Source organism: Delphinapterus leucas, chromosome 17 (genome assembly GCF_059928025.1).
Source record: "Delphinapterus leucas isolate spDelLeu-1000000601 "Yukka" chromosome 17, BTC_Dleu_Yukka2, whole genome shotgun sequence".
Lineage (NCBI taxonomy): Eukaryota > Metazoa > Chordata > Mammalia > Artiodactyla > Monodontidae > Delphinapterus > Delphinapterus leucas.
In genome coordinates, this window is record NC_143145.1 from 115,839 (window position 1) to 137,498 (window position 21,660).

Genomic DNA, 21,660 nt, shown 5'->3' on the forward strand with positions numbered 1-21,660 from the left:
GTCATGGACAAGGAAGGCCCCCGGAGGGCCAAGTCAGACCTGATGAGGCCCAGGGCCCATAGAGCTCCTCCTGGAGCTGAGTCTGGGTACCGGGTGCTGTCCTGGAGCTCCTACCTGCCAGGGAGAGGGGCTCCAGCACTCATGTGGAGTTGCCCACAGGAGACTCTGCACACCCTGCACAGAGATGAGGGCTAAAGTCATTTACACGTGTGAAATCATTGCATTTAAAATACCTACCAGGGACTTCCCTGGTGGTGCAGTGGTTAAGAATACACCTGCCAATTCAGGGGACATGGGTTCGAGCCCTTGTCTGGGAAGATCCCACATGCCACGGAGCAACTAAGCCCGTGCACCACAACTACTGAGCCTGTGCGCTAGAGCCCGCGAGCCCCAACTACTCAGCCCATGTGCCAAAACTACTGAAGCCTGCGTGCCTAGAGCCCTTGTTCCACAAGAGAAGCCACCGCAATGAGAAGCCCAAGCACCACAACGACGAGTAACCCCCGCCGCTTGCCGCAACTAGAGAAAGCCCACACGCAGCAATGAAGACCCAATGCAGACAAAATAAATAAATAAAATAAATAAATTTATTTAAAATATATATATATTTATTTTTATATATATAACATATATATTTATATATATGTTTTATATATATATATATATATATATATATATATATATTTATATCTACAGGGACTTCCCTGGCAGTCCAGTGGTTAAGACTCCACGATTCCAATGCAGGGGGCGCAGGGTCGATCCCTGGTTGGGGAATAAGATCCCACATGCCACAGCATGGCCAAAAGATTTTTTCTAATAAATAAATAAATATTAAAAATAAAATATCTACACAGTCTGCACAACAACCCCACATCAGACTTTTCCTCGGACCCAGCCAGCATAGTTTGGACACTGCTATGTTTCCCACCCTCTTTCTCCACACTGCAACTTGGGTGTCAGGGGGCAGGCAACTTGCCCTTTAGTTATAGGACCTGGTGGAGAGGCTGCACCTTGTCCAGAGGGACTCACCTGAGCTGCATCAAGGATGGGATGGGACTTGGGTTGTACTCTTGGCAAGGGCTGCATACTGCTACAGCAGGTGGCCACGTGGGAAAACTGGGAGAAGCAGCTTCTTATCCCTATTATGTGTTCTCCTCTTCCCCTCCGAGTCAGCAAGTGGAAAATCCTCAGCCAAGGAATGCCGGTCCCTGATCACTGCATAGGGGAACCTGCCGTACAAACTTGAGTGCTCTTTGTTAATTCCCCAGTATTTCATAGTTTTTGTTGCTATTGTGGAAGATATTTCATTTTTTAAAAATATTTGTTTATTTAGCTGCACCGGGTCTTAGTTGCGGCACTCGGGACCTTTTTTTAGTTGCAGCATGCGGGATCTAGTTCCCTGACCAGGGGTCGAAGCCGGGCCCCCTGCATTGAGAGCATGGAGTCTTAACCACTGGACCGCCAGGGAAGTCCCAAGACATTTCATTTTTGTTACATTACCTGATTGGTTATTGCTGGTTCGGAGAAATGCTCCTTTTTCTAACTTCTTAAGGATAAATGCTTTTGTCTTCTTTAATAAAGAAAAAGTATTTAAGGCGATATAGTCATATATATTTTTCTATGAAAATATTCAGTGGATATTATATATTTTACACTTTACACTGGGTTCCGTAGGTGTGAGAATGAAGTGTTTTGCTTTTCATTGCTTTATAAATAGTCTGTAATTTTCCAGCTAGTATCATTTTTGATTCAAAGGTTATGTAGATAGCGTTTCGTAAACTCCAATAGTTAAAGAGTTTTGGGAGTCAACTTTTTATTATGTATTTCTATTCTAATTTTGGTAGTTTAAATGCATACTTTAAAATATTTGTATTCTTTATGTCTAACTGTATAATCAATTTTTGTAAATGTTTCATGGACAGTCCCACTTAAGGAATTTGAGTTTTTCCATCTATCTGTCGAATCATTTACTGATCGAGGGATTCAGTTTCTTCCACGTGCATCATCATGTTTTTATCAAGCAAAACCTGTTCCGATTCTAGGTACCTGTGTATCTAAGTCCCTAGTTCTCCCTGCATTTATAATCGCTTGTCTTTTTTTAGGTAGTTGCCACCCTGGTTAGTTGCACGAACCGACTCTGATCGCGGGGCTCCCGGCGGCTCCTGGCACCTCGCGGGGGTCAAGTATGGATCCACCGAGTCGCTCGTCCTCCCGCGGTCTAGAGCGGCCACACTGGGCTGGGCTGGGCGGGTCCACGAGCCGGAAGTCCAAGCGGGACTTCCGGGGTCCGCCTAAGGGCCGAGTGGCCTGGGGCCCGCGGCCTTGCTCTGTTCCCGGAGCGACTCCCGGAGTTGCCGATTGCCGCGGTGGCGTTTCGGCGTTGCTGACCGCGCTCCCTCGTGACTCCGGTGCCGCCGCGGTGGGTGCCGGCCCCGGGAGGCCTAGGCTTGGTGCGCGGGGGTCCGTAAAGGGGCGTGGGCGGGTCACAGCCTTCGAGGGCCTCTCCCGGGAGGGCGTGCGAGGGGCGCCCTGCAGAGGGTGCGCGGCGGAGCCGAGCAACCCCTGACCTGGAGCCGGGCTGCGGGACCGCGTGGCGCGGCTGCTACAGTGCGACGGGCAAGTGTGCACGAATAGTGTCCTGACGCGCGGGGTTGGGGCGGAGGAAGGGCCTCAGGAATTGGTGCGAACGTCGGAACTGTACGGAGCCGGGTGAGAAATGAATGGGGTTGTCGCTTGGCACCAGGTGTCCTGCCTGGAGGCCCAGTCGGTGGTGGATTCGCCCTCCAGGTGGAGAAGGGGCTCTGGAGATTGGGAGGAATTTATTCTCCCCCAAGGGAGTGGTACTGAGGCTGGGTCATGCCCATCCCGTGGATGCCTGCTATGGACAAGTGGCTGCTGGTCTTCACAGTTGTATCTTTGCTTAGCACCAGGTTGAGCCCTTAGCCAGGAGAATCAGCTTCCAAGCTCACTGGTGGAATCCAATTCCCGAGGTTGCTTTTTCCTTGCTGACTGTTCTTAGCTCTTGGAGGCCCCACTCCTTGCATATGACCCGTGCATCTGAGTCAGCAACGGCTCATGTGATTAGATTGGGTCCACCAAGATAATCCAGGCCCGTAAACTTAATTTCCTCTGCAAAATCTCTTTCGCTGTGTAGTGTGGGTTCTAGGGATAGGATGTGGACATGGGTGAGGAGGAGCAGTCTGCTACCACTGATCAGTCTGTGTCCTCCTGGGCAAGATCCCACAAATACTGAAGTGAGAAAAACAAAATGTAAAATGAGCTTAGTTTTCGGGGCTTCCCTGGTGGCGCAGTGGTTAAGGATCCGCCTGCCAATGCAGGGGACACAGGTTCGAGCCCTGGTCTGGGAAGATCCCACATGCCGCGGAGCAACTAAACCCGTGCGCCACAACTACTGAGCCTGCACTCTAGAGCCCGCGAGCCACAACTACTGAAGCCCGGGCGCCTAGAGCCCATGCTCCGCAACGAGAGAAGCCACTGCAATGAGAAGCCCACACACCACAACAAAGAGTTGCCCCCGCTCACTGCAACGAGAGAAAGGGCGCATGCAGCAACAAAGATCCCACTCAGCCCTAAATAAATAAATAAATAAAAATCTTAAAATGAGCTTAGTTTGGTACAATTTATAATAAAAAGGCAAAGAAAAAATACACATATTTGTTTGTGTAAGCTTAGAGTAATCAGGAAGGACACGTTGGAAACTGGGAAGGAGTAGTGTGGCTAGCTGGGAGATGTTTCACCTTAAGTCCTCTTTAACCTTTTGAATTTTGAGCCATATGACTGTGCCCCTATTCAGAAACAGGGATGATAACTTGAAGATTTTAAAATAAAATGAACTGAATAAATGTTACAAAAGATTGACTCTCGCCTTGGAAGAAAGTGAAGGTTCGCCCCTTGGAAGCATCATCTTCTCTGTCTGCTGCTACATGGATGAGTGCCTTGAGTCAGTGCTTTCCCTGCTTTGAATCTTATGCACCATCCCTCTGAGTGCCCACGCCAGGTGAATCTTCCTAAGATGTTTCATTAGTTCTGTCTCCCAATGTAGAAATGTGGCTGATGTCTCACTTTCATCAGGCAGTCAAGACCTCTTATAGTCTGTCCCCCAGCAACTGTCTCTGAGCTCTGTTCACACCTCTGCCCCATCTCACCCTTGCCTTCTTCTACCTTTCCAGCCAGGCATGGCCTAAACCCTCTCTTCTCTGGGCCTGGTTAAATGCCCGCCTGCCCCAGGCTCCACCCCTTCTCTGCTACCTGTGCCCAGAGCACTTGCCCATCTCACTGATGCATTTGCTATTATCTGTCTCCCCACTGAAACCCATGAGGGTGATGGTCACATTGTCCCTGGAATAGACGCTGGCATATAGTGGGTGTTTTGGAAACACGCTGGCATATAGTGGGTGTTTTGGAAACACTGAAAGCGTGTGTCCCAAGAGGAGAAATTCAGTCCAAGGGTTGGCAGGCAGTGTCTACAATGGGCTTTTGCCTCATCTTCTCCACCCCTGAAGGGCAGACGGGTCACTGGTACCTGCTCATGGTACAATATGAATACGGGGCTGAGGGATGTTGCCCCACTCCCAGATGGGCTGCTGGGCAGGGCATGGTGCATTTGCTCAGAGACAGGGTAGTGGGAGGGGTGGAGGAAATCAGTAACTTGGTCCATGTGGGGAACCCATCATGTGTCTGGGTGGGAATGTCCTGTCCCTTGCTCAGAGAGACCACTTAAACCTGGAGATGAGCCCAGGTTTGAGAGTCTTCACGGGATAAATGATGTTGATGCCTCAGGACTGGACAGATTAACCAAGGAAGTTGGTATAGATAACAGAAGTGAACCCTGGAGCACCAACGTGAAGAGGGAGATGAGGAGTCTGGGAGGGAGCCACTGGTGCAGTGGGAGGACAGCCCAGGAGGTTGGGGATGGGGACACCCACTCTGGATGCTGCCAGGGGGACACAACTCAGTGCTGACCAATAGGGTGGCACTGTGATGACTTTGTGCATGTCTGCAGCTCAGGCTACCCCTGGCAGCCCAACCTTTGGAGTTGCTCTTCCCCCGTGAGTGGGTCCAGTGGTCCACCTTCAGGGCATTGTGTCAGGAACAAGCCCACCACAGCAGGCACAGGCTCCATGGGAGCTGCTTTCCTCTTATCAGGGAAAGCTTGGGCCCTTCCAGGTGGTGCCAACAAGGCACTGTGTGCTCACCTTGCTCTGTGGTCAGCATCTCACCATTTCCCACCTGTGGCCCTGGCTTGTGAGTCTGTGTCCTCGTGGCTGGCTGACCCTTCCCTTGGTTCCAAGATCAGGGAATGTGGCATCAATCACCAGGCCTTCCAGAGGTCTCAGGCTGCAGGGGTGAAGGAAGTGACCCCTACCTGGTGGATGGGTGAACCCCTGGAGTTATCCCCTCTGCACATTCACCTGTGTCCTTGCTGGTCTCCAGGTCCCAGCCATGCCCAGCCTCAGAGTACGCCCTGAAGAGGCAGAAATGGAGCCCTCAGTCCCTGGACCATCTCCTTGGACCCCCAGAACACAGGCCTGTGTGAGTGATGCTCCCGGTGTGACCCACCCTGGATCTGCACTTCATGGTCCCTTCTGCTGTGGTGACGCTGAGCCAGAAGCCACCCCCCCTCACCATCAGCAGCCAGGTACTGGGTGTGAGTTCCCCACTGATGCCCTTGTTCTGAGGAGACTTTGTCTACATCACCCTGCACTTACCTCAGGAGGTGTGTGTGTCACCATTAGGGGCAGAGTGCCTTGTGGACTTGAGGGGCCAAGGCTGGAGGTCAAGGGGCCAAGAGAGGAAATTGGCCTGGCACCTGGCTGCCCTGGTGCCCTGAGTGGGACACTGCTTTCCTCACCTGACATAGAGGGGTGTGACATGATGGTCACCAGCTGAGCCCTGCCTAACTTACTCACCAGGCTGGTGGTAGTCCGTGCCCTCAGGTCTCTGCCCTAATCCAAGCCTTGGCCCTGTTCTATTCACACTGCCCAGCTGCTCCCATCCCCGTCAGATACCAGAGAGTCCTTCCTGGACACCACTCACTAACTTACCTCTTCTGTGGACCTCTCAGCAGTGATCAGGATGGTTACTCACTGTTAGCTTTCCTTACTGGGATCTCATGGTGGCTGTTTTACAAGAAGACACTCTTAACTATGTGGGACCTTTTGTCATACTCAGGACATCTGGCCAGAGTACCCTGTTCAGACCCTGTGTGGCCAGGGAAGGTTGGGCTAAGGGCAGAGATGGCACAAGGCAGTCCTAGGTGTGTTGGAGGGAGGAGATGGATAGAGGATGAAAAACATGACAGAGCCAAAGAAGTGGCCCTGAGGGACAAAGCCTGCTGCCAGATGGCCAGGGGTATACCAGGCAGAGAATGGTGAGTTAGGCCAGGATTCTTGCTCCAGGAAAAAAAGATTGATGGTAGCTCATGTTTTAAAAACCATTTTGCTATAGAGCAAAATGGTGGAGTAGGCAGCTCCAAACACCCCTTTCTCCATGTAAAATATTAAAAAAAAAAAAAAAAAGGTAGAAGCTATCAGGACCAACTTTGTCAGAAATCTAGAAAACAGGTTTACACAACCAAGCAAATGCTGAGTCAAGAAAAAGGCAACTTAAGATGGAAAGCTTTACAAACACTCCCTGGTTCAGCAGCATATTGAAAGTGAGCAGCCTGTGTTCCCAGTGTGGGACCTGGTCCCTGGTTCCAGAAGGAGCAGAGCAGAACTTATTCAGAAATTTTCTTTGTTCTCACCTGTGTGAGGTTGGATAAAGAATGCAAAGTGTTTGTCCCTGTGTTGCCTAACTCAGAACTTACTCAGCAGAAAAGTGGTGGGCTCAAAAACACTGAAAGGTGAACTAAAATCCCATAGCCACTTGGGACATCAGTTAACAGTACAGTTGACCTCCTAAAGCCTAGGAGGGAAAGTTGGAGAAATGAGGGCATTCAAAAGCACCCTTGTATATCAGGGAATTTAGAAAGCCACGTACCTGCCCAGGATAGGATATATGCTAAGAAAAGACCTATGAAAAACAAAAGAAAGAAAGAAAGAAAAGGTCTATGAAGATTGTAGCATAACCTGTAGCTCATCTCCAAAATTAATGAAAGCAGGAAGCCACAGCAGTGTAATAGTGTTAGTGTCCCAGGAGAGCCAACCCACAAAGGCTGGGAGAGGTGTATTATTTTTATTTTACTGTTAGTGTTCAAGGAACTCTCCGTTCAAACAGTAGCTGTACACAAGCTAAAGAAACAGAGACCTTGGTGACCACACATGACAAGGAATGCAGTCTTTGCAAAAGTAGTTTGGAAAGTGACTAAAAGAATGGATGACTGGAGCCTCCAACAATTAAGAATAGCAAACCCTGGAGGCAGGAGAGACTGATTTACAGAGTTATCACAGTAAATATTCAAATGTCCAGTTTTTAACAAAAAATCATAAAGAATACAAATAAGCAGGAAAATATGGCTGGCCCATTCAAGGGAAAAAAATTAATTGGCGGAAGTGTCCCTGAAAAAGCACAGATACTTGACAGGCTAAATCAGCTGTCTTAAATGTACTCAAAGATCTGAAACAAACCATGGGCAAAGAGCTAAAAACTATGTATGAACAAAATGAGAAAATCAGTAGAGATAATTACAAATATACAATTTATATTTTATTTATTATAAAAAGAAACAGAGTGTAAGTCCTAGAGCTGGGACTTCCCTGGTGGTCCAGTGGTTAAGACTCCACGCTTCCACTGCAGGGGGCATGGGTCCAATCCCTGGTCTCCCACATGCCACGTGGTGCAGCCAAAAATTTTAAAAAATGAAGTCCTAGATGTGAGAATTATAATAACTGAAATGAAGAGTTTGCTGGAGGGTTTCAACAGCAGATTTGAGCAGGCAATAGAATCGGTGAACTTGAAGACAGACAATTGAAGTTATCCAGTCTGAGGAGCAGGAAGAAAAGAGGTTGAAGAAAAGTGAACAGAGCCTAACAGACTTGTGGGATACCATCAAAGGAACCAACACACACATGGGAGGCCAAGAAAGAAGGGAGAGAGAGAAAGGGGCAGAAAGAATATTTGAATAGTGGCCAAAACATCTTAAATTTCATGAAAGACATGAACCTACACATCCAAAAGCTCAGTGAACTCTGACTAGGACAGATTCAAAGAGATCCACACCAAGACTCATTATAATCAAATTGTCGAAAGACTGAATCTTGAAGACAGCAAGAGAGAAGCAACCCGTCTTGTGTAAGGGATCCTCAATAAAATTAACAGCCAGTTTCTCATCAGAACCCTTGGAGGTTGGAAAGCAGTGGGATGACATATTTAAACTGCTGGGAGAATGAAACTGCCAACTAAGAATTCTACATCTGGCAAAATTACCTTTCAGAGTGAAGGCAAAGTTAAGATATTCTCAGATAAACAAAAGCTGAGGGTATTTATTACCAATAGACCTGCTCTGTAGGAAGTGTCAGAGGGAGGGACTTCGCTGGTGGTCCAGTGGTTAAGAATCCACCTTCTGGGGCTTCCCTGGTGGCGCAGTGGTTGAGAATCTGCCTGCCAATGCAGGGGACATGGGTTCGAGCCCTGGTCTGGGAAGATCCCACATGCTGCAGAGCAACTAGGCCTGTGAGCCACAACTACTGAGCCTGCGCGTCTGGAGCTTGTGCTCCACAACAAGAGAGGCCTGTGCACCGCAATGAAGAGTAGCCCCTGCTCACCGCAACTAGAGAAAGCCCACGGACAGAAACGAAGACCCAACACAGCCAAAAATAAATAAGTAAATAAATAAATAAATTTTAAAAAAAGAATCCACCTTCCAATGCACAGGATATGTGTTCAATCCCTGGTTGGGGAACTAAGATCCCACATGCCACGGGACAACTAAGCCCACATGCCCTGGAGCCCACGCGCCACAACTAGAGAGCCCACGCACTGCAACTACTGAGTCCACTTGCTCTGGAGCCTGCACACCCCAACTGGAGAGAAGCCCACATGCCACAATGAAAGATCCCATGTGCTGCAACTAAGACCTGATGCAGCCAAATAAATAAATATTTAAAAAAAAAAGAAGAAGTGTCAGAGGGGTTCTTACATATTAAGATAAAAGGAGGGCTTCCCTGGTGGCGCAGTGGTTGAGAGTCCGCCTGCCGATGCAGGGGACACGAGTTCGTGCCCTGGTCCGGGAAGATCCCACATGCCGTGGAGTGGCTAGGCCCGTGAGCCATGGCCACTGAGCCTGCACATTCGGAGCCTGTACTCCGCAACTGGAGAGGCCAAAACAGTGAGAGGCCCACATACCGCAAAAAAAAAAAAAAAAAAAAAAAGAACTAAAGAAATCTGGTAAAATTAACCACATAGGTAAGGGTAAAAGCTAGTATTATTGTATTTTTGGTTTATAAACCCACTTTTTATTTCCTATATGATTTAAAAGACAAATGCATAAAAATAATCACAAACCTATACTATTGAACATACAGCATATAAAGATACATTTGTGACAGCAACCTCATTAAGGTGGGAACATATCTGTATAGGAGCAGAGTTTTTGTATGCTGTTGTGGCTAAGTTGGTAACAGTTCAAACTCAGTGGCTCTATTCTGGGGATTTAATGTACAGCATGGTGACCATAGTTAATAATGTATACTTGGCAATTGCTAAGAGAGTAGATCTTAAAAGTTCTCACCACACAAACATACACACAAAATAGTAACTATGTGAGGTGATGAATGTGTTAACTAACCCTATAGTGGTCATCATTTTGCATATATACATGTATCAAATCATCCCATTGTACACCTTAAATTTACATGATGTTATATGGCAATTATATTTCAATAAAGCTGGGGGCAGGGGACCAAAAAAGCTGAGGGGGGTGGGAAGCCAAACCAGATTGTTTTAGGATGTTAAGATATTAATTATAATCCCCATGATACCACTAAGAAAATATCTTTAAAATATACACAGAAGGAATAAAAAAATGGTACACTACAAAAATTAAACTGAGGGACTTCCCTGGTGGCACAGTGGTTATGAATCTGCCTGCCAATGCAGGGGACATGGGTTCGTGCTCCGGTCCAGGAAGATCCCACATGCCGCAGAGCGGCTGGGCCCGTGAGCCAGCCGCTGAGCCTACACGTCTGGAGCCTGTGTTCCGCAATGGGAGAGGCCACAACAGTGAGAGGCCCGCGTACCACAAAAAAAAAAAAAAGAAGAAAACTAACAAACATCCAGGACCAAGTGGCTTCACTGGTGAATTCTAACAAACATTTAAAGAAGGATTAACACTAAGTTTTCTCAAACTCTTCCAAACTATAGAAGAGAAAGGAAAGTCAAAGACATCACAGGAAAAGAAAATTATATATTAAGACATTTTATGGCTATATATGCAAAACCCTCAACAAAATGCTAGCAAACTGAATCCAGCAGCACATTAAAATATTATATCCTGTGACCAAGTGAGATGTAACCCAGGAATACAAGAGTGGTTCAACATAAGAACTAATCAGTGTCATTTACTGCATTAATGGAATGAAGGAGAAAAGCTATAATCATCTCAATTGATGCAAAAAAATGTATTTGATAAAACCAAATACATTTTCACGATAAAAACACTGAGGGAACTCAGTACAAGGCAACATCCTCAACATGATAAAGGGCATTCATGAAAAACCCATAGCTAACATCATACACATTTGTGAAAGATTAAAAGCTTTTCCCCAAAGATCAGGAAAATATGCCTGCTTTCACCTGTGCTATTCAGTATTGTACTGGAAGTTGTAACCAGAGCAATCAGGCAAGAAAAACAAATAAAAGGCATTCAGATTGGGAAAGAAGAAATAAAACTACCTCTGTTTGCCTAAGGCATGATCCTATATATAGAAAATACCAAAGAATCCATTAAAAAGCTACTAGAGCTAATAAATGAATTCAGCAAAGTTGCAGGGTACAAGTCAACACACAAAATCAGTTGTGCTTCTGTACACCAACAATGTACAATCTGAAATGGAAATTAAAACAATTCATTTATAATAGCATCAAAAAGAAAAAAATTCTACAAATAAATTTAAACAAGTGGGTGAAAGATGTGTTGGCTGAGAACTGCAGATCATCGCCAAAAGAAATTAAAGGATACCTGGGACTTGCCTGGTGATGCAGTGGTTAAGAATCTGCCTGCCAATGCAGGGAACACAGGCTCAAGCCCTGGTCCAGGAAGATCCCACATGCCACGGAGCACCTAAACCCACGTGCCACAACTACTGAGCCTGCGCTCTAGAGCCCACGAGCCACGACTACTGAGCCCACATGCCACAACTACTGAAGCCTGCGTGCCTAGAGCCCATGCTCCGCAACAAGAGAAGTCACTGCAATGAGAAGCCCATGCACTGCAACGAAGAGTAGTCCCCACTCACCACAACTAGAGAAAGCCCATGCACCGCGACTAGAGAAAGCCCGCGCACAGCAACAAAAACCCAATGCAGCTGTAAATAAATAAATTTATATATTTTAAAAAAAAAAAGAAAGAAAGGATACCTAAATAATTGAAAAGACATGCCATGTCCATGTTTCGGTCTTAATAGTGTTATGATGTCAGTGCTATCCAGAGCAACCTACAGATTCAGTACAATCCCTGTCAAAATTCCAACAACCTTTTTACAGAAATGGAAAAGTCAGTCCTCAAATTAATATGGAATTCAAGGGGCCCCAAATAACCAAAACAAGCTTGAAAAAGAACAAAGTCTGAGAACTCATTTTTCCCAGTTTCAAAACTTGCTACAAAGCTTCAGTAATCAAAACAGTTTGGTACTGATGTAGGATAAGCATACAGAACAATGGAATAGAATTGAGAGTCTAGAAGTAAGCCCATACATCTGAGGCCAATTGATTTTCAACCAGTGTGTCAGGACCATTCAGTGAAGAGAGAGAACTCTGTTAAATAAATGATGCTGGGACAAGTGGATTTCCATGTGCAGAAGAGTGAACTTGGCTCCCTACCTCATGCCATATACAAAAATTAACTCAGAATCATCCAACTACCAAATTCAGGAACTGAAGTCATAAAACTGTTAGAAGAAAACATTACATTTTCATAACGTTGGGTTTGGCAGTGGATTCTTAGATACAACACCAAAAGCATGAACAACAAAAGAAAAAGGTAAATTGGACTTCATCAAAATTAAAGACTTCGGGGCATGAAAGGACATTATGAAAAAAGTGAAATGACATCCTACAGAATGTGAGAAGATCTTTGCAAATTGTATATCTGGCAAAAGTCTAGTACCCAGGATATATAAAGGACTCTTACAACTCAACAACAAAAGACAAACAAGCCACTCTTTAAATGAGCAAGGGACTTGAATAAACATTTCTCCAAAGAAAATATACAAATGACCAACTAGCAAACAAAAAGATGCTCAAATTCATCAGTGATTTGAGAAGTGAAGTCAAAACCCGAGTAAGGGGCTTCCCTGGTGGCGCAGTGGTTGAGAGTCCGCCTGCCGATGCAGGGGACACGGGTTCGTGCCCTGGTCCGGGAAGATCCCACATGCCACGGAGTGGCTAGGCCCGTGAGCCATGGACGCTGAGCCTGCATGTCCGGAGTCTGTGCTCCGCAAGGGGAGAGGCCACAACAGTGAGAGGCCCGCATACCGCAAAAATAAATAAATAAATAACCCGAGTAAGATTACCACTTCACACCCACTAGGATGGCTATAATAATAAAGTAAATAATTAACAACTGCTTTCAAGGATTTGGAGATACTGGAACCCTCGTACATTGCTGGTGGGAATGTAAAATGGTGCAGCCACTCTGGAATGCAATTTGGCAGTTCCTTGAAAGTTTAAACATAGCATTACCATATGACCCAGCAATTCCACTGCTAGATATATGCACCAAGAATTCAAGGCAGATACCCAAACAAGTACATGTACATCGTGTTCATAGCACTATTCACAATAGCCAAGAGGTGTAAACAGCCCAGACATCCATCATTGGATGAATGTATAAGCCAAATGTGCTTTATCTACACCATGGAATATTATTCAGTCAAAAAAGGGAGTGAAGCTCCCTTATTTACACCTGCTGCAGTGTGCCTCAAAAGTCACATAATCATATGATTTCATTCATATAAGATGTCAGGAGTAGGTAAATCCATGGAGACAAAATGCAGGTTTGTGGTTACCAGGAGCTGGGAGCCAGGAAATATGGAGATAAACTAGTGCATAGGGGCTTTGGGGTGATGGAAATGTCTTGGGACAAGATGAAGATGTTGATCACACAACATTGTAAGTGCACTAAATGCCACTGAATTGCTCATTTCAAACAGTTAATTTTTTGTCTGTCAGTTTCACCTCAACAAACTATTAAGTAAAATGAAAACAGAGCCCCTGTGGGAGATGGGAGACTAACAGAGACCCTGCCCGAGTCTGCGGTGCCGCTGGGGTCTGTGTGGCAGATGGCAGGGTGAGCACTGGAGAGCCACAGCTCTGCCCCTCAACAGCCACAGCCACACGTGGCGCTCACAAGCGTGGCTTTGACAGGGGTACTTTTTCACAAACATGGAAGCAACTAATCATAAAGGTCTTTAGTGTTGTCTCTCAGGAAGTCTAACAGGTTTGCTGTGTGCTGGAAGGGCTCAGAGTCTTCACCCTTTTCTCCATTTGGTGTCACACTTGTGGGGGCAACACAGTGCAAACAAGTGTATTTGTTTTCAAATCTTTTCCTTCACCATTAAACCCAATTTTTTAAAAAGATTTTTCTTAAGGGAAGCCATATTTCTATGACTTTATATTTCCTTTCAAAAGAGGAACTTTCAATATTTTTCCAATAGTTCTTATGTTGCAGAGGAGAATTGTATCCAGTTTAGCAAATCAAAAATGCCCTCTCATCATCCTCACCTCACTCGCTCTTGTTTCCTGTCTCAGTAAACTTCTTCCAGGTTGACAGTAGCTCTGGCTCAAAAACCAGTTCCTATTGCCACCACTTCCTGAGCCACAGTAATGACCTTACCTCAGTCAGGGTTCAGCAAGCCATGGCCTACAGGCCAGATCCAGCTAGCCAGTTGTTTGGGGCCTGCAAGCAAAGAACGGTTGAAGGTTTTTTAAGGATTATAACAAAGCAGACCATATGACAGAGACCGTGTAGCCACAAAGTCCAAGATGGTCCCTCTCTGACCCTTTATGGAAAAGCTCCGTCCCTTCCCCACACGCGACCAGGAGAGGGTGGAACCCCGCGGATCAGTCATGGGGTGCAGCGGGGGACATAGTGAGCCCTGTGTCATCCCATCCAGACCCTTGTTTCCTCCAGTGACCTCCCTGTCTGTCCTGCAGCCCTCACTGTGCCTCCCCACACCACCGTCAGTCAGTCCAGCAGCCTGTGGACATTACCACAGGTGCCCAGGGGCTGGGGCTCTGGGAGAAGATGGTAGCCCGTGTGCAGCGAGTGATGACAGGCCTGCATGAGGGTCAGCAGGAAGGCGAAGCATGGTGCCTGCATCTGTGTGCTGGCCGCATGGCCAAGCTCCAAGGAGGGGGTCCTGGCAGAGACTCTATGCAGGGGCTTCCAGCTGGGCCGTGGCTCAGGTGACCAGAATGTGAATTGTCACTACCAGGCACATGGGCATGGTAGGCAAACAGGCTGAGAGCATATGGCCAAGCTGGGTCTGCACTGAGATCCAAGCATAACAGAAGCCTCCAGTTGGGGTGGGGGAGACAGACTGCTATTGTGGTGGTAGATTGAAGTTCCAGGTGGGGAGAGGCAGTTGTCTTGAGCTGAGGGGTAGGTCAGAGGGCAGCAGGCCCAAGGAGGCTGGGGGTAGGGAGGGGTGTCCTTCACCCACCCACTCAGCACCACTGGGCGGCCCCAGCCCTGGGGCACGGAGCCCTGTTGGGGGCAGTGGTCAGAGAAGTCCTCTCCCGTGAGGTGATTGAGCCAAGACCGGCAGAAGGGAAGGGAAGGAGGGAGCGTGAGGACCATCGGGGAGGGCAGACCCCAAGGGGAGCGGGTCCCTCCTGCTCAGGAGAAGCGGGAGCAGAGGGGGGAGGTTGTCAAAGTGCTCGTCACCAGACTGCTGTGGGTGGGAGGCCAGGTTAGCTACTCCCCATCCAGGCAGGAGCAAAGGGTGGTTTGGCCTGGATGTCTCAGGTATAACGAGAGAGAGAGATACAGTAGAGCAGAGTTTCCTTGTCCTTCAGGTGTGAAAAAGGGGGTGCCTCCCGGTGTGACAAGCAGCCTTGTGCACGTCTCTGTCACGGAAGGATGGATGCAGCAGCTGAGCTCTGGTACCAGCTAACAAAGTGCAGCCACAGTGCAGGTACCGAGAGGTACAGGTTGCTTTGGCAAATGGGGCACGGTCGCTGAAGGCTTCTCTGTCAAGTGGGATGGAGTCTGACATTCCAGAGTCATCACCATGCAGTCGGAGCCAGTTCTGCTTCCTTGAAGGGAACGGGCCCTGAACCTTCTGGCCTGGGCCCAGGCCCACACCTGTGAAGCCAGTGGTGGGCGCCCAGAGAATGAGAGCTGGGCCAAGCAGCCGACTCCAGGCTTGTGCATCTGGAACAGGAGGCAGGTAGAATGTCTAGCAATGCAACGTGCAGGGAGCTGTGTTTTCCTTGAACAGGTGGGAGGGTGAGTGCCTGGGTTTGTGACACACTCCGAGGTAAAGCCAACAGGACCTGCTGATGACCTGCTGTGGGTCAGGGGAAGGACAGCCAAGGGACTGCCTCAACTCAGGCCAGGATTTTGGGTGGCCTTAGTCGGGAGACTGCAGGTGCTTTCCTGAGATGTGGGGTCTGGGGGTCAGGTTAGGGTTGGTTTTCAGTTGCTGTGCAGCCTGGTCCCCTCAGCTCTGCCAGCCCCTCACAGTCCCCTCGAGAGACCTGGGACCACCACCCACCTTGGGTCCCATGCTCCCAGACTTGTCTGTGTTTCCCTGTTTCCTTCCATGTGACTTCCTGTTTGTCATTTCAGATTGGGACCCCAGGACTGAGGGCAAGGAGTTTCTTCAAAAGGAAGAAGCTTCTGAGGATTTGGAATCACAGGCAGAAACATCAGAAAACCATGCCAGTGATGTTTCCCAGACGCCTGAGCTTGGAGAACTCTGTGACGGTGCATTAGAAAGAGACTGGGAGGTCCCTGAGGATGAGAGACAGGCGCAGTCCCCCTGCTGGGAGGGGGACTTCACACCAGTGCAAGTGCTTCTCAGGAGCTCCTCAGGAGAGAAAGAGGTAGACTGTGACAAGGTCAAGAGAGGCTTCAGTCTGAGCCCAAGCCCAGTGGCATGTCAGGGAGCCCCTGCAGAAGAGAGGCCACATCCGCACGACACGCATGGCCAGAGCTTCCCACGCAGCGTGGACCTAATCAGCTGTGAGGGGCTTCACGCAGCCGAAAGCCCGTTCATATGCAACGAGTGTGGGAACGCCTTCCAAAGAGGCCCCGATCTTATTCAGCATCAGACAGCGCACACTGGACAGAAGTCCTTCATATGTAATGAATGTGGAAGGCCCTTTAGCACACATTCAGACCTCCTCAGGCACCGGCTTACCCACCACGGAGAGAAGCCACACGTGTGTACTGAGTGTGGAAAGGCCTTCGGCCAGAGCTCCAGCCTTAAAAAGCACCAGAAGTCCCATGTGAGCGAGAAGCCCTACGAATGCAGTGAGTGCGGGAAGGCCTTCAGGAGGACCTCCAACCTCATCCAGCATCAAAGAATCCACTCCGGGGACAAGCCATACGTGTGCAACGCCTGCGGGAAGGCCTTCAGGCGGAGCTCCAACCTTATCAAACACCAGAGGGTCCACACAGGGGAGAAACCCTTCGAGTGTGACGTGTGTGGGAAGGCCTTCAGCCAGAGCTCACACCTGAGGAAGCACCAGAGGGTCCACACTGGGGAGAGGCCTTACGCGTGTAGCGAGTGCGGCAAACCCTTCAGCCGGGTGTCCAACCTCATTAAGCATCACAGGGTCCACACAGGGGAGAAGCCCTACAAGTGCAGTGACTGTGGGAAGGCCTTCAGCCAGAGCTCGAGCCTCATCCAGCACCGGAGAATCCACACTGGAGAGAAGCCTCACGTGTGCGGTGTGTGTGGGAAGGCCTTCAGCTACAGCTCAGTGCTCAGAAAGCACCAGATCATCCACACGGGAGAGAAGCCGTATGAGTGCAGCATCTGTGGGAAGGCCTTCAGCCACAGCTCTGCGCTCATCCAGCACCAGGGTGTGCACACGGGCGACAAGCCCTATGAGTGTCGCGAGTGCGGGAAGACCTTCGGTCGCAGCTCCAACCTCATCCTGCACCAGCGAGTTCACACTGGAGAGAAGCCCTATGAATGTACTGAGTGTGGGAAAACCTTCAGCCAGAGCTCAACTCTCATTCAGCATCAGAGGATCCATAATGGGTTGAAACCCCACGAGTGTAACCAGTGCGGCAAAGCCTTCAACCGGAGCTCAAACCTCATCCACCACCAGAAAGTCCACACTGGAGAGAAGCCCTACGCGTGCATCGAGTGTGGGAAGGGCTTCAGCCAGAGCTCGCACCTCATTCAGCATCAGATCATCCACACCGGCGAGAGGCCCTATCAGTGCAGTGAGTGTGGGAAGTCCTTCAGCCAGCGCTCGGTCCTCATCCAGCACCAGAGGATTCACACTGGGGTGAAGCCCTATGACTGCACAGCTTGTGGGAAAGCCTTCAGCCAGCGGTCAAAGTTGGTCAAGCACCAGCTGGTTCACACCAGGGAGTGAAAAGAAACCGCATGAGGCTCCACCCCAACTCCCCTGGCAACGTCCCAGCCTCTCCCATCCCGAGACTTGAGTTGGGCTCTCTCATTCCCTCCACTCCACAGCCACTGCCCACAGAGGCCATTGTCCACAAACCAGAGGCCCTCCTGTGAGACAGGCTCCCCACCGTGTGAGACAGGCTCCTCCCCTGACTCCCCTGCCGTTGCTCCTGCTGCGTGTGACCTCATTTCTTTTCGGTTTGTTTTTCCAGTTTGTTATCAGACTGCCGTATTTGTTAGAAGGGAAAAGATTTTAGAGGCTGCATACTTAGGAAGAGAGTTTATTACTGTAACGAAACATAACCAAGGAAGTAGACTGACATTCAGTTTGAGATATGACCACAGCACTTCTTTTGTTTGGTCACTAGTCATAAGAACTGAGTTCGCTGTCAATGGCTGCAGTTGGCATTCTGTTTACATAAAGTCAGGTCAAGAGTGTTTCAGGTCTGGTTGCTGTCACCCTCTCCCAGAGGTGGTGCATACTCATCACCACCAACTCCTCACCCCTCTCCCTCCCATCCCATAATGGGATTCCCCCACTGCCCCCTTTCCTTGGTGCCTGCCTGCAGTCTGAGGTCGTGTGTTCTCACTCTGCTGTGCCTCAGGCCCCCGTGGCCACTCAGGGCTGCAGCACAATTAAACGTGAGGCTCTTTCCCAAGCTCCAGTCCTGGCCTCACCCACAGAGGTCCATTCTCTCCATGCCCCTCCTGTTCACCCCACAGGCTCCCAGGCTGTTTTTTCCCAGATCCATCATCAGACATTTATGGGACACTTAGGTGCCCCTAGGAGGTGGGCACTGGTCCCATAATCCCCAAGCCGGGGGAACTTGGCCCAGAAGCAACACTTCTACCACCAGGGAGGCCTTGACCTGGGGGTGTTATGGGATGGATAGGTTGGGGTGGGGGGCACCTCCTGCATTGCTCCAGGAGAAAGGGTAGCAATGGGCAGGTATCGTCAGGTTTGTACTTATGGTGGGAAGGTAAGGTCTTGGCTCCTGTGTTTTCAAGGAAGTAGAGGCAAGGCCAGCAGTGGCAGATGCGGAGGGAGAGGTGGTGGGAGTTTGGAGAGAACAGAGTGTGGAAGGGTTGACTTGGATGCACAGGTGTGTCCCATGGGCTTGGGCAGCATGGGCTGCCCACCCTCACCCCAGAGACCCTGCAAAGCAGCTGGCACTGCTGCCCTGCAGAGGCATCTGTCACACCCTCCTCTCCACCTCAGCCCCTCCCCCAAGGCAACACCCCAGTGGGATGCAGCTTGGACAGCAGTCCTGCCCTGCCACCCTCCAGCTCCCCGCCCCGGTCTCTGCCTGACGAGACCTCGCACTCTCTCACTGTAGGGCAGCTCCTCATCCAGCCTGGATTTGATGACTCCCATTTTCAGTAAGTACGTGCTGGGCACTTGCTCTGTGCCATTCACAGTGGGGATACAGCAGGAAACAAGAAAGACAAAAATGCCTGCCGTCGAGGAGTTTGCATTCCAGCGGGGGAGAGAAAATTGTCTAACAGTTATGATTGCTGTGATGAAAAAGTAAAGCAGGAAATGGGGTCTGGGTGTTTTGAGGGTCTCAGTCTTAAATGGGGGCAGAGAAGGCCTCAGTGAGACGTCGTGTGAGCTATGACCTGCAGCAAGGGAGAGAATGACCCAGGCAGGTGGGTTAGGGTTGGCAGCAGCAGGGGGCCCGTGGGCCAGGGGCACAGTGACGAAGAGAGAGCAGACAGGTGAGACCGTGGGCGGGCCCTACAGGCCTGCAGCTTCTACTCTGGGTGGAATGGCAAGATGTAGACGGCTTGGACCTGACGTGCATCTCAGGAGGATTGTCTGCTGTGTGGAGAAGAGGTTGGCGGGGCAAGCGTGTGCCCCTCTCTGTCACTGCCTTCTCAGCTCCTTTTCCCCTTCCCCGGCCTCCAAACCGCTAGTGAATCCCGAGGCCGAGGCCCAGGCGAGCAACAGCTGCCACCTCTGGGAGACAAAAGGTCCACAGGAAGGGGCTCCTCTGCTCCCTCAGCCCTGCAGGCGGCTGGGGAGAAGTCACCTGATTTTGTGCCGTCTGCAGCCTGAGAAATTTTAATTTCAGGACGTCATGTTTTGAAAGAGGAATGGTCTTGAAAAGCAAATGTCCATCAACCACAGCCTGTGTCTTCCCTTTTGACTTTCATGGTGTCCTTGGAAGTGTATTCCTTGGGGAGTAAGGGCTGAGTCTGTGAGATCCATAGATAAAGTCACTGACCTCGGGCCTGGGTGCCTCGTTCCCGGGTGGCCAGAGCCTGGCCGCAGCCTCAGGGAGTGGCTCCAAAGGGGTACACATCTGTGCCCCTGGGAGAGTAACAGCCATGATTTCAAATAGAGCTTCCCCAGTTTGACTTTTTAAATTTAAAATCAACATCATTCTAGAAAATGCAAATGTTGAAAAGGGGGGAGAAAAGGGAACACTCTTGCACTATTAATAAAATAGTGCACTCTTGCACTCCAATAAAAAAATTATTTTTTTAGAAAAGAAAAGGGGGAAAGATATCATACATAATTCCACCACTTAACTCATTCTCTAGGGACAGCAGTGCAGGGCTGAGACTTGGTCCGAGCAAGAAGCAGAGACAGGGAGCACAGCCACTGTCCAGAGAGCTACCTTGACTCCAAGCGGGGAGGTGAGCAGTAAGTTTCAGGTGGACAACATACTGATTCACAATTATTAAAGGTTATACTCCATTTATAGTTATTATAAAATATTTGCTGTATTCCTTGTGTTGTACCGTAGATCCTTGGGGCTCATTTTATACCTAATGGTTTGCACCTTTTACTTCCCTACCCCTATACTACTCCTCCCCCCTTCCCTCTCCCCACGGGTAACCACTAGTTTGTTCTTGACATCTGTGAGTCTGCTTCTGTTTTGTTATGTTCACTGGTTTGTTGTATATTTGTAGATTCCACACATAAGTGATATCATACAGTCTTTGTCTGTGTCTGACTTATTTCACTTAGCACGACGCCCTCCAAGTCCACCCGTGTTGTTGCAAATGGCAAATTTTCATTCTTGTGTATGGCTGAGTCGTATTCCATTGTATATACAGGCCCATTTTTCTGGGGTCTGACTGTTGACAGTGTTTAAGCCTCACCCCTCCTCCCCCGACCCCTGTGCCACACTGATGGGAAAGCCCGGGCGCCCCTCCCTCAGGGCCAGCAGAAGGTTCAGACCACCCAGGCGCCTGCTGGAACGTGGGGGAGGGGCTCCCCCAGCCCCACCACAACGACAGTAAGCGCCCAGGCCAGCCTCTTTTGCCGGTGCTCTCAAACCACTTTGGACCTTCTTGGGAGCCCTGCCCTGCTGACCTCAGTTAGGGAAGTGGTAAGCCTTTTCCTGCACTTGGGGTGTGTGGCATCATCAGTCTTCACATCAAACCAAATCTTCAGTGGGGGGTGCCCAGCCACCTCTCCAGGGGACCATGAAAGTTGGGACTGGCATTGTGAGCAGGAAGCCCATGTGGTGACGTCACCCGGGAGTCTCTGCCCTTGCTCCGTTACTAACCGGCCCGCTGGCTGCAGGCCGGCATCACTCAGCCGTGCTGCACGTGTTGCATTGTTGAATCCAGTGGAGCCTCGTAGAGTTAGCGGACCGAAATCAGCAGTTTTCCTCATACTTAATTGGTGTTTAGGGACAAGAGTATGGAATGGGGACCCTCCTTAAAGTGGCCTTGGGTTGTGTGTTGGATCCCAGACCTACCTCTATTTGAGAACAAAGCTGCAACTGACTAGGCTCAGGGGAGAGACTATGCCCCATGCAAGATACAAATCCATTGGGTGGTGACTCGTGGAAAAGCATAGGTGAGGCTGAGGTCCACACTCCAGGGCAGAAGCTCGCCAGGACCCTTAAATGCTGCCACTGCTGCTGCT

At 49.3% G+C, this 21,660-nt stretch overlaps 1 protein-coding gene across 4 annotated transcripts; it reads left to right on the plus strand.

Annotated features, from left to right (window-relative positions):
• Positions 1-2,260: 2,260 nt before the first annotated feature.
• On the plus strand, positions 2,261-20,722 carry ZNF16 (zinc finger protein 16). Of its 4 annotated transcripts, none has more exons than XM_089898463.1 (4): positions 2,314-2,419; positions 3,339-4,018; positions 5,455-5,659; positions 15,974-20,722. In XM_089898463.1, exons 2-4 carry the CDS (start codon positions 3,989-3,991, stop codon positions 17,737-17,739), a joined length of 2,001 nt encoding a protein of 666 aa, XP_089754589.1. In that variant the 5' UTR covers positions 2,314-2,419; positions 3,339-3,988; the 3' UTR covers positions 17,740-20,722. The 4 variants fall into 4 exon arrangements, with proteins under 4 accessions (XP_022411075.1, XP_089754589.1, XP_089754590.1 ...); XM_089898464.1 differs by having other exon boundaries at positions 2,336-2,419; positions 3,348-4,018; XM_022555367.2 differs by lacking the exon at positions 3,339-4,018 and having other exon boundaries at positions 2,261-2,419.
• The last annotated feature ends 938 nt before the right edge of the window (positions 20,723-21,660 follow it).